The sequence below is a fragment of the Echeneis naucrates genome, chromosome 1 (genome assembly GCF_900963305.1).
Source record: "Echeneis naucrates chromosome 1, fEcheNa1.1, whole genome shotgun sequence".
In the NCBI taxonomy this organism is placed as follows: Eukaryota; Metazoa; Chordata; class Actinopteri; order Carangiformes; family Echeneidae; genus Echeneis; species Echeneis naucrates.
In genome coordinates this window covers 23,390,933-23,404,197 of record NC_042511.1, presented here as the reverse complement: position 1 = coordinate 23,404,197, position 13,265 = coordinate 23,390,933, and the positions used below count along the sequence as shown (strand labels likewise).

The 13,265-nt window shown below is 41.0% G+C and overlaps 1 protein-coding gene across 2 annotated transcripts in view; it reads right to left on the bottom strand.

The window, feature by feature from the left end:
* Positions 1–2,395: 2,395 nt before the first annotated feature.
* znf827 (zinc finger protein 827) overlaps positions 2,396–13,265 on the bottom strand; it is a 57,393-nt gene continuing 46,523 nt past the window's right edge. The window contains exons 9-15 of one of the 2 annotated variants that reach the window (XM_029512209.1): positions 12,688–12,825; positions 11,306–11,477; positions 10,280–10,446; positions 7,135–7,344; positions 6,274–6,451; positions 3,231–3,642; positions 2,396–3,140 (exon numbers count right to left, since the gene is read on the bottom strand). In XM_029512209.1, coding sequence (XP_029368069.1) covers positions 2,625–3,140; positions 3,231–3,642; positions 6,274–6,451; positions 7,135–7,344; positions 10,280–10,446; positions 11,306–11,477; positions 12,688–12,825 — 1,793 coding nt within the window. In that variant the 3' untranslated portion in view covers positions 2,396–2,624. Of the gene's footprint in view, positions 3,141–3,230; positions 3,643–3,991; positions 4,043–6,273; positions 6,452–7,134; positions 7,345–10,279; positions 10,447–11,305; positions 11,478–12,687; positions 12,826–13,265 lie in introns of those variants that run through there. The other variant, XM_029512219.1, reaches the window with a different exon arrangement.

The following is a 13,265-nucleotide window of genomic DNA, read 5'->3' as shown; positions in this document are numbered from 1 at the left end:
GTCTCAGGTGGTTTCCTTCCACCAAGTGGCACTAGAGTATAAAAGATAATGTAGACAGTACAAGTCGAGAGTGTGAGTGTGTGTTGGAGGGATGCTCCTTTCACTCCAGAGACAGCATGCCAGACATTGACAGAGCAAAAAGGAACAAACAAACAGCAGTGTAAAGGAGGGAGGGGGGGTGGGGGGTGGGGGGTGGACAATCCAGGCATTGCTCCCGAGCAGGATGTGACGGATTCAATCCTAACATCACATCCTGCTGTGAGTTACATTTTGGTCTTGACAATTTGTTTTCTCTGTCCAATCAGCATTTTATTTATCTATTTTTTTAATGTGATTTAAGCAGAAAAAAGCAACAATGATTCATTAAAAGAAAATTCACAAGTAAAACAGACAAAAAGGAAATGTAAAACAAAAAAAAAAAAAACAAAGCAAAATGAGCAATCCCTTTACAAATAAGGGATTTTGGCTTGAAGACCACTTAGGAACACAAGCATGACAATTAACGGGTAAAGCTTTTTCAAAATAAAATGCTTGTACTTTGCTGCCCCATCTCTTTTTGAGCATTTTATGGGTAAATACATATTCTCATCATCAAAAAGTGCAGCACTGTGCAAAATCGGCTATCACAATTTAGCCTGAGACCTTTAGTTCCCAGGGAGAGCTTAACCTCTACTGTCTAATTCATGCAATTCGCATTTAGTTTCTCCGATTTCACGGAGGCAGACCCTTTTGCACCGCTAGAAATCTTCCAACTAGAACTTAGGGATGTCGATTGAGTCATTTCCAGCAACTACTGTCTACTTCACATTATAGTGACGTGGTGGATCTAAGTTTGCACTTAACGAAAAAAAAAAATAATAAGTGAAATAAAAGGTTTAAGTGCTTTTGGCTTGAAGTGTCACTACATTAAGTGCAATTAAAATCAAAAAAAAAAAAAAAAAAAAAAAGGTTGACAGGAGGGAAGGGAGGGTAAAAATCAGTACCATGTAAGCCGGCCCAACAGAAGCCGTGCCATTGAACGCAACGCTGTACAAGTGAATGGCTTTGCTTCATCATTGCACCTATGGGAGCTTTGTCTCACAATGGGTGCTCTATGAATGTTAGTAGAAAATGTTTTATTATGATGTAAAAGGCTCAGTAAAAAAAGCAAATCAAAAATAAAAACCAAAGAAAAGGACACAGAAGGCCACCAAACATACTAACTTTCCTGCCTTTTACCAGCACAGAAGACCCCATTCACACCTCTGTATCGCTTCTTTTTCATGTACATAAACAAAAATACATTCATTCAAGTCATTTTGGAACAGTTTTTTTTTCTTCTTTTTTTTTGTACACAAAAATTACAAAAAGCTCCAAAAAGCACCATTGAATCGGCCTGTGGTGACCTTCAGCTGTGGGCAGCTCGCTAACCCAGAGCCAGTCACCTCCACAAAACAGTTATCTCATATATCTCTTCTAAGTATAGGTGCGTAATACATACTTCTGCATACGAGGCTGCGCTGATATCAATCCAGTCTCAGAAATCATGAACGAATATTTCAGTCTAGTCACGTGTTCGTCATCTGGAGGATTTCACTGCTTATTTACCTATGAGTGCAAATGCATCGGCAACATTTTACATTTATATTCAAATCAAATTGTCAGACATAAATGCATGTTTCTCGTTATGCTAGGTCAGATTGAATATTTTACATTTTAATATTTACATCATCACAGCTTATTTCCTGTACTATGAGCTTACACCAAAAAACAAACAAACAAACAAAAACCCCAATCACCCCTTTAAAATAAATGTATTCTGAGACATAAGTGATATCAGGCAGCAGCTATGCATAATATGGTTTCACCATTATACAAAAAAAAAAAAAAAAAAAAAAGAAAATGAAAAAGAAAAAACAGACAAAAAAAGCTGAAAAAACAACATAATCAAAAAGATGGGAAGGGGTAGGGCTACAAAACTATGTACAAGATAGATAAATAAGTAAGTGCGTGGTTTGAGGCGTTGCTTTGGAAACGTGCCTTTTTCAATGAAATGCATGCCGTTTCATTGGTTCTGTCGCACCGCTAACAACTTCAAGATATCTCGAATTTAGCTTCCTAATGATGTCAAAGCTAGTTGAAACACAGAAACAGGCATGCTATTTTGATGCATAATAGCAATAGACAAAAATGCACTAAAATATAGCACTCGCAAGTTTTGTTTAGTCTTTTTCAACTTTTTATCTTGTCAAATGACTAAAGAAAAATACCTATAAAACTGAGATACGTTAGTCTCCTCAGATAATGCAACTGGGTCCAGGTCATTCAGACTTTTAAAAACAGAAAATAAAAGGTAATAGAGAGTAGTAGTTGAAGTAGTAATAATTCAATTGATAGAACTGATAAGAAAAGCAGCTTTTTGATATAAATGCATTTTTAGCATGTACAGCTTTTTTCTCTTATAAATGTTTTTTTTTTTTTTCTCTTCCTTCTTCTTCTTTTCTTCAATATGTTTGTCTGGTCCAGCTTATTCTGCTGGTCTGATTGGAAAAGATGTTGCTCCCACTGCAGTGGTCAAGTGTCATTCACGCCACCGTCCAAGGAGTGAGGGAAAGAGTGAGGAGAGGAAGAGGACGTGGGCAAGATCAAACAGTTTTGGCCCTCTCCATCAGTCCCAGGTAGGCCAGAAAGGAGTGTTTGTGGGAGGTGGGTGAGGAGGGAGAGTGGGAGGGGGAGGCTGAGTCGGAAGAGAAGAGGAGAGGAGATGTGGCGGGCCGCCATCTGGAGTGGAGGTGCGAGTGGAATGTGAAGCGGCTGTTGTGGGTGAACAAGGTGGTGAGGGGGATCAGGTGCGCCCGGTCGCAGTTCCGGTACTGCTCTAACACATGGCGTGAGGAGGAGAGGAAGAGGGAGGGGCTGCCGCTGCTCAGATCGCCAGGGTTTCTGATGTTGTCGTTGCCGTTAGTGCTGACCAGGCACTTGGGATCCAGCTTCTGGGTCTTACCCAGCGTGAGTGACAGGGCAACGGACTGGAGTGCCTGAGAGGCTGTTAGACTCATGAGGGGGCTGTTACTCCCACTCCCTCCACTGCTCCCTCCTCCTCCACTGAACAGGAACTTCTGTTTGCTCTTTTGCAACGACGAGCCCCCTGGCGATGTTCCCTCGAGGGGCATCTCCTCCTCTCCTGCCTCCTCATCCTCCTCCTCTTCTTCCCCTCCTCCTCCTCCTAAGCCTCCGTCCAGTCCTCCCACTCCTCCGCTCTGGTGTTTTTTGAGGTGGCGGCTGAAGACAAAGGGGTGTGTGGTGGTGAAAGGGCACTCTTGGCAGCCAAAAATCTGGCGCGGCGCATGCTTCAGCTTCTTGTGCAGGTTGAGGTTGTCCTTGCGCTTGCAGCTATAAGAGCAGCGGTCGCAGTGGAAGGGCCGCTCGCCCGTGTGCACACGCACATGCTCGATCAGCTTATTGGCCGTCTTGGACAAGTAGCCACACTGCTCACACTTGTAGTGGTTGCCCAGGCGGTGCCCGCGCACGTGGGCCTCCAATGAGGCTTGGTCAGGCCACAGTCCCTGGCAGATGCGGCAGCGGTACTCCATCTTACAGTGCGTCTTAAGGTGGCACTCCATGGCCGCTGGACGATTGGTGGAGTAGATGCAGAAAGGGCACCTGGGTAACGCAACAACAAGGAAGCAGGGAGGGAGGTAGGACATGACACAAAAAGCAAAAGACAATTGTAGGCCAAGTGTACATTGAGAAGCACCACAACAACTTCAAATTCAAGAACACAAAGTGATGAAGAGGAGAAGGACAGATAAAGGAAAAGTGTGTATCATGTAGAGTTCTGTGTGGTATGGTGGTGGTATGTGTGGCAGTTTAATGATGGGAGAATTGAGGTGATCAGGTATGTGTGTGTCTGTGTGGGAGGGGGGAGGGAGGGGGGGTTGGGTTGAAAGGCCGGAGAAAAGATTGGAGCAGTAGGACATGAAGGGAAATGAAGGAATGGAGTGGCACTTACATTTAAATAGCACCTTTCATCTGCTCTGGGCCCCAAAGCGCTTCACAAACCCTGCAGAACAGAATCACCTCAGAAAAACCTCGAAATGGTCAAGGCCCTCTCTCCCTTTCTACACACTCCTACATATATATAAAAAAAAGGTTCATATTGCTCAAGTGTATACACGTGTACACACTGGACTGGTGGGGGAAAAAAAAAAACAAACAAAAACAAATAAAAACCTTGAACTGGATTTGGGATCAGAAAATATCTGCATTTTGCCCTTAATGCCCATTAACTCATGTTTGGCTAAATCCCACCAGCTTCTTTTACTAAATTATAAATGTGGTTTACATAAATGAAGAGTATGTAAACCTTGAAAATTTTGAAACATTCCCACCATGTTCAGATACAAACAGTACAGCAAAGAAGTTGAGTTAAAGCAGATTTCTCACTGATGTTCAGTATTAAAAGAACTTCATTCTTTCACCTCTTTTTCCTCATTGGATGAAAATAATCTATAGTGTCAACTCTCTGTTTCTTTCCCTTTTGAATGCTGGCTTACAGAAATCAATCTGGCTTCAAAAACATTCACACCAGACAGAAGAAACATTTTAACCTTTCACAAAGAAAAAAAACCCTCCTTTACATTTATTCACTTAAACACTACAGCTAGCAGCAAGTCCCCACGTTAACAACTAAAAGATGCTGTGTGATTATCTTTGAGCTACGAAGGGGCTTCTTGTATGTTTGTGCTCTCAGGATTTGAATAAAATTTAAGTCTGTGTTGGCAACTGCCTGGTTTACATTCAGTGAAATGCTGCCATTTCTAGACATTTAACAATGTTGAGAACATCCTAACTCCACTGATGGCGGCACAGAAAAAAAGATGGAGAACACAGATCTTTGTTTATGACAAGATGAGGCGATAGTCATAATGACGCTCGATGGCTCTGCACATGCACAAGACTGGAATTATGAGAGCAAATCAAAAACAAGAAAAATGGTTGGTGTCGTTTGGAATGAACCTTCACCCATGAAGACTGGATGCAACGTATGTGTGTTTAACAAAGTGCTCTACTTTTGGCAGTGCTTTCTTTAAAGTTGTGGGACATTTTAGTTTTTGTGTTTTATAAATCATTGGTTGCACTAAACTTGTATGTTTTTTGTGAAAGTTGAGGTCGACAGATGTACTTTTCTTTAAGCTTGACAGGCCTGAAATGGGACATAAATGTGTCACAGTACAACAAAGGCTCCTACAGGACTGGATTATGGAGATGAAGGGAAGCATGTTGGGAGACTAGAGCTACGAAGACACTCACTGTTTGAAAAGTATGGCTGCTTTGAGCATTAGCCCAGGATAGCTGTATCCATTATGCAGGTGCATGTGTGCTTGTCCAAACATTTGTAAATGCAGAGATCTGAAGTGGTTAGCAAGCAAACTGGTGTAAATTAGGTCTGGGAATTGTAAAGCTTTGAATTAGTGTCATTATTTAAACAAAATGCATGCAAGCTTAATGGTGTGTTCCTTTTGTTATACATTCGGACGGATTAACAGCGTCTGTCTCTGATGTTACAGATGTAAGTGATCTGACATCTGAGCTTACAGGGTTCACTCACTTCTAAATGATTCATTACTAGGTGCCAACGAATTTTATATAACACACACATGGGCTTATGGAATGCAGGCTTCATCAGATATTTTTCTTTGGCAGGGCTACTGAGTGACTGTGGGCAGTGGAACAACAGACCCTGAGGGAAAGCCCATTTCCTTTCCTGTCTTCCTTATGCTCAGAACTGCCACTGCAGCCCCACAGACCACTGTCTAATAACTTGTATTTGCCAGGAAAGTCTGTTGAGCAAAGCTATTATATAATTTCATTTGCGGGCAGATAACAAATGTTTAAGTGAGGTTAACAGCTTTGGGACTCACAGCTACAATAATCTTCAACTAGACCATGTATTTGTTTCTGTGTTATTAATGAAAGCTCACAGATGTCATATATAAAAATAACGCATCTTTATGTATCCTTTAAATTATCTGACATGCATTAAGCAAGTTAAATAGTATATGTGAAACTTTGTGAGATGCCTGACATTCATAGGGGGCCCAACATTATCTTCAATCATCAAGGTGAATTGAAATACAATGTAACCAGTACACCTTTAACGTTGGTCTATGCTCTTATAATTTGCGTGGTGTGAGGTTTTCTGTGTGTGTGCATTGAGTTCAGAGGGTGAGGGGTGAGGGAGGGGAAGGACGGGCAGAGTTAGGAACCTCTGTCTGTACTTGCTTTCCTTACTTGAGCCCTCCGGAGGGGACGGTGTGGCACTTCTTGTGCTCCAGCAGCTGCTCAGGCGTCTTGAGGAACTTGTGGCAGACATCACACTCAAACATTCGTGTAATGAGGTGGATCTGGAGGTGCCGCTCATACATGCTACGCGTCTTGCACACAAAGTTGCAGAAGACACACTCAAAGCCTGGGGAGAGAGGATCAGAGTGGGTATTTTTCAGATTGAATTCTTTTAATTGTTAGGCCGACTGGTTGTACTGACATCATCAAGGTTATTATTTCAAACTTCTGAAAGCTCCTAAAGAGAAGCACAAGACTCTACAACGTTTTTCAAAGCTGGACTATTACAGTCAGGCATTGAAAAAAGTTTGAGAAAAAAAACAAAACAAAAAAAAACAAAAAAAAAAAAACAAAAAAAACCTGCTCATTGTTTTTGTGTGTTAAGTTGGTGGAGAACCCCCTTTTTTTCTTTTTTTTTTAAGTCAAAACAGAATTAGTGCAGCTGCAAAACACAAGTGGATTTAAAACATTGTGTTGGAGGGATGGCACCCAGGGAAGTTCAGAAAAGTTGAGTCACTTTTTATTGAAGGAAGGTTGTCTGGTTTAATGTTTACGCTGCCAGTTGGGGGAAAAAGTGATGCTACTGTATGTGAAAAATTTCAATCAGTATCATGTGGCCTTTAACGGGGTATTTGGTTACGCAGATTTGATCAAATCACAACAACACAATCCTGACCAAGGTATGTGAGATCAAAGTGTGAAACATTTCTCATGTAATGTGAATATTTGATCTTGAAGAGATATACTTATGTTTCTGTCAACTCAATATGTCATATTATGTCATAAAATGTATCTGGCTGGTGTCCTTGCCTTTGTCAGACTTGTCCTCAGTTCCTGATCCAGAGTGGCTCCCAGAGCTGGACTGGCTGCCTGTGAAGGAGGGTGGGGCAAGCAGGCTCTTCAGTTCTTCGTTACTGTGGGCTACGTCTCCACCCTCTGAGCTGTTGAGCGAATCACTAAGTGCCGAGAGGGACGAGGAGGTGCTCTTGGTCTCGCTGAGGGGACTTCTTGAGTTCAGACCTGGACACAAGAAGAAGAAAAGTTTAAAGTTTATCATCAGTGAAAATGTTGAGGGCTGAAAACTGTACCAGCTCCCAATTCAAAGTCAAAGCCATGACGAAAATGTTCATTAAAAGGTAAAACAAAGCCTCTGTCGCAGGATCCCCATCATTACGTGGCACACATGGACATACACACAAACAGAATACAGGCAGGCAGCCTTGATAGTCCTGTGCTCTGGCTGAGGCCTGGCTGCCAGTCCAATCAAGAAGCAGTGTGTTTTTATTGATCCTCTTCTTTAAGTCTGCAATTCACTGGGAAGAGAGGGAAATAGACGGGGAGGGGGGCGAGATAGAGTGGGGTGAGGAGAGCGGGTCATGGCCGAAGGAGCTAAGATGGCGGGAGCATCTCAGGGCACAGCTCAACAAAGGGCATTCACTCAGGAGGGACTGAAAAGAGGGAGAAAAGGCTGCGTGGACCCTGAAATGGTTGATTTTTTTAATGTACACTACACAAAACCATACTGGAATGTATGTATGCAGTGCACATAACGTTATTTATATGTTTTTTGTTTTGTTTTTTTTTTTTTAACGGAAAATTGTTCAGTAATAGAAGACGTGATTAACTGCCTTCAGTCAAATCTAAATATACCAGGGTCGCTCACAGATCAGTCTTAACTGCAGCCTGAATACAGTATTGAACCATCTTGAAGAAGCTTTTATCTCCAATGCTGCAGTATTTAACATCTACTTGCCTTCTCTTACAATATCCAAAAGGTTAATGCCACAGAATGTAAGCAAGAAGGAAAAGAAAAAAAAAAAAAAAGACGCTGCTCTGAGCCAGTGGGCCTCGACCTTGAAATACACCTCAACTAAAAAAAATATTCCATTTTCTCTTTAACTGAAAATCTTCTGCACAGCAACATTTATGATTTGGGAACAAAAATAAAGAAGCAGAGACTGCCTTCCGGAAAATTCAGGGGCCGATATCAAGGAATGCTGTCACATAATTCACCAGCTTCCTCCCCCTGCTGAGAAGAGCACCCTACCAACCCTCTTCCCTGTGCAGTCTCCAAGCTTCACAGGGGGGCAGCTTGAACTATAACACCTGCTGAGTTCAGCCATCTCTTGCCTGGACGGGTCAACACAGGGTTTCCTCTACATGATGTTATATCTACCTGAACCTGAGGTTTATGCGCCTAAACAAACACTGGTGGGCCACAAGAAATTACTAACATCCCCATACACAGAGGATCGGTACGTTCATGAAGTTTGTGCCAAACACACAAATTAGTACATTTGTGTGTTTGGCGGTGGTGGCCATCTTGTGTGAGACTGAGATAAATGCCAAGCCTGGCTGAGAGACTTAAAAGATGGCCACAGTGGCATCATAAACCTAGCTCGTCTCCAAAGGACCCAAGGCCTATTGATTTTTTTCCCCTCAGGCACGATAAGGGCCAACCTTCTCAGATAAACAAGGCCACTGTGGCCTCTGAAAGACCCCTCAGCTGTCTGGGCCGGACAATCCCACCCACCCACACATACATACACACACGAAGCAGGCACTCACATACAAAAACACTGAGGAAGAGTGGAAGAACAAAACGTCAGCAATAAACTGAACAAAGCTGTTTTAGACAAAAACACTCATATCGACCACCAGGGGTTCAGACCGGCAGCGTTCGAGTCCAAAGAAGGTCGACTGGAGGAGGCTTGTTTGTGAAACCCAATTCTACTGCTTGTCTTTCCCCGTGTTCTCTGAACTGATACTGAACTGTGTGTTTATGAAGTGTGAATTTCTGTAACATTACAATGTTTTGACTTCAAACAGTCCTTGCTGATTTCCTTTCATAAAAAGTCTTTGAAAAGGGGAAAATTGTTTGTGTTGGTTCTGTACTCCAGCAGTACACTGAAATGAAACTACCGAGTTGTTTAACATACAGCAGTAAAATGAATAGATGATCAATTATCATCCCTTTAAGGAAAAATGCTAAAAAAAAAAGCTTTATATATATATATATATATATATATATATATATATATATATATAAAACAAAGTTGATTTAATGAGTACCACCCCCCCATTTTTTTCCCTTTCAGATTATAGACCAGAATTATTATAAAATTATTATCACATAATTTAAAAACTATTTAGCAATTGACTGGAATGAATAAAACACTGACTATGAGGATAGACAACAGGCTTTGGTCCTGATGTGCCAATCGAAAGTTGAGCCAAAAAGATATAAAAGCAGTTGTGGAACTTCAAACCCTTTAAAAAAAAAAAAAAGGTGCTCTTAAACCTCAGCCATTGTTTAATTTTAAACCCCATGTGCTTGAGCATAGAGCCAGTATAATAGAAAAAGTGTCACTGTACAAATACTGCACTGTGTTTCTATTCTGAACTGTGAACAAGAGCCACTATGTGTAAGATACCACCCACTCTAACATGTGAGAGTAATTTTGAAAATAACTCACGATAAGTCATTCTAGGGGTTGAATCATGTTTGCTAATATCTGTTAGTACATGTTCAAGAACCCCGCAGGAACAGAAGAACCAAGGACATTACAACAGAACTGATATTTAGGAGTTGATGAAAACATTAGTCACCTGACATGAAGTTTAAAAATCAGCATTTCTTTTGATGATACATTGTTCATTTCGGAGATTTGTTTAAAAGTTAATAAGCCAAGTATGGCCTCGTGTCAGCTTCTGGGAATGATCAGGATATCTGAACCGATGGTTGGAGAAAAAAAAAAAAAAGAAAAAGAAAAAGAAAAAGAAATACTCTTGGAAATTCTTATTCCTTTTTCTGCCATTTTATAGGCAAACTAATTGATTACCTGAAAAACTGATATGCAGAATAATTGATGATGCTCATTTCAAACCTATATTTTGCCAAGACATATCAGACAGAGAATCGGTGGGTCGTCAATCAACTCGGAAGCATCTGTACCTGCATGCCCAGTGCTAATGTGGTTCTTCATGTCGTTCTCTTCCATGCAGACATAGTCACAGACACTACAGCAGAGTGAGAACATCCACTGCTCCTTGTCCACATGGAGCGACATGTGGCTGACAAACTGGGCGTTCAGCTCTGTCTGGAAACCACACACATGGCAGCTGGACAGAGAACAGAGAGGCAAACGAAGGAGGATGGTGAGAATGAGAGGGGGGGCAGTCAGATTTAGTGTCACATTATGTTAGCATTAATTGTAAAAATGCGTTGAATGCATGTTAAATGAGCAGATATGTTTCTTTTAATTTGATATAATCAGTAATAGTTCTGCACTGAAACAATGGTGAGATTTATGTCAGGCAGATCGTTTCAAATCATTAGCCACAAAAAAGTATTAATGCAAAAGAGTGACGGTTTAGGAAAATATGTTCATTCCAAGAGTTAAACGAGAAGATCAATATCACTGTAATGTCTGTATAGTAAATATGGAGCAACAGCCAGGAAACGGTTAGCATAAAACTGGAAGCAGTGTTCATCACAGAAAGACTGTGGAGTCTAGTTCAGTTTCAGTTCATTAATTTAACTCTCATGTACTGTAAAGTGCCTTGATGTAACTGTTATGATTTGGCTCTATATAAATAAATCAGATTTGATGTTTTTGCATTTATTAATAATAATAAAAAAAAAAAAGTTCTACCCCCCCCCCGAAAAAAACAAAACAAAACGACATCAAATCTAACATTATCTAATGTAATCATCTGCTTACTGTAATTTCAAATTTAACAAAACAGATAAAGGGAGATTTATTGATTTTCAATAGTTTTCTAACTATTTTGTATGGTCAAATAACTGACAAAAAATAGACACAACTGAGAAATTACTAATAGAACCCAGCAACCTATGAGTTGCTTTCATATTAAGTAAGAACAAAAATGCCACAATCAGGCTCAGTTCTGATCTGTGAGACTTGCTTGACACACTGTAAAAAGAGGTCAGTGTGATGTTTTGGTCTGCTATTAGTACCTGTAGTAGTAAGGGCAGTTCTTGCGCTCAGTGGAGTCTGCTGTAATAGCGCTGACGATCTGCTCAGCGTCAGTGTTGACCAGCTTGACAGAGTGGATGGTCAGATGCTGATTGAGGTTAGCCCTGCACTTGGCTGCGTAAGGACACAGGTGACACTTGTACTTCCTCTCTTCTGCAACACAATACACACAGACACAGACCCTGGGTTACTGTAAATTACCTCAGATGATATTTCATTAAGTTGTGCTCAGCCACCGAGTCTTCAGAGCAAGCTTAAACCTAATTACTTAATGCCTAACCCTCCCCCACCTTCACCTGACCCAGTTGTAACTCCAATCCTGAGTAGAGCAAGAAATGTCCAATAAAATCAACTTATGTACCATCTGGATGTCACAAGGCGATAATAATTTGAAACAAGTACCAACATAGCTTCCCCTAATTTTTGATTAATATGAAATTAAATGGAAAAAAAAAAAACAAAATCAAATGCAAAAAACACAATTTTCCCTTTTATCCCAAAACAAATCAACATAACAACACATCATTTCCCTCTAGCTCCCCTTCAAGCACACATACACACACCGTTTGCCCCAAGGACATGGAGCCAGGCAACCTTTATGTCGCCGGGGAAACCAAAAAGACCATCACACTGACATATGCCCCTGCTTCTGCTCTCTGTGGTGTGGCCAAGCTGTTCACAGCCAACAATCTCAGATGGTGTGTGTGTGTGTGTGTGTAGCGTGTGCACGCAAAATGCGAGAGCATGTCCAATTGTGTGGGGGCATTTTGAACATGAGTCTCCATTTGTGCACTGAGTGATTTGGTCTTTTATCCCATGTAGGTTGCATTCATTTCTAATTAATCATAACTTGAGTTTAAATAAAACTGAGTTTCTAATAATGACAGAAAGAGATTATGGACGATAGTGATGTGGTAAAATAGATCAATTAGAGCAGAACAAACAAACAAACAAAAAAAAAAAAACCCAATCATAATCAGGACACTGAAGAATATTTGGCTTCATATTGAGAAGTCTCTCGCGACAGAGTGTGAAAGGGAAAGTGAACAACGGAACCAAACGCAGCTGTATCAGACATACTGGTGTGGGTGTGAGTAGATACTCTAAGAGACATCCTTCTAGCTGGGTAATTAGATGGGCAGTTTTCCCAGGGAGACTAATCATGGTAGTAATCTCTTTAAAGGAAGGGTAATCTAGTCTAGTCAACCTTATTTACTTACTGTGAGCTGCAAAAACACAAGCACGTGCACAAACACAACAGCTAAGATCCATTCTTCAACAAAGGTATGCAAAATATACAAGTGTGTGTGTGCAGTTGTGTTGTATGAACGTACGCTGACCATGTTATTGTGTGTTTACTTACCTGTGTGTAGAGACAGATGTCTAGAAAGAGTCTGCTGTCTACCAAACACCTTGCCACATACTGGACAGGGGAAAAGCTGTTCATTTAGTCTCCACTGGGCAATCCCATTTCCTGGCTCCCCATCATCTTTTTCTGAGTCTGAAACACACACGCACACACACACACACACACACACACACACAAAGGCATACTCATCATTTACTGCTGGCACCTGCAGATGGAGCAAAAACTATCAAGTCAAGCCGCAATGAATCCAAGTAATTTTGCTAAATATGCATCAATGTTGAAACAGAATCCACCAAACAATTGGTAAGTTGGTGTTTGATGCGTTTTGCTTTTATTAGATTATAGGAAACGAGAGGAAAAGTTCCAAGCAGACTGGGGGAAAGTTGTGTTCACAGTATTCATCTTAAAACACTTGAGCCACGAGGATTTCCCCATTTCATCCATCTTTAATGAGGCGTGTCACTGGCAAAACTGCACTATACAGAATATGTCTTGTCATCTTCTATCATTCCATTAAAGGAAAAGGGCAGATCAGAAGATGATATACATTTGAGAATGTTTAACAAGAATAG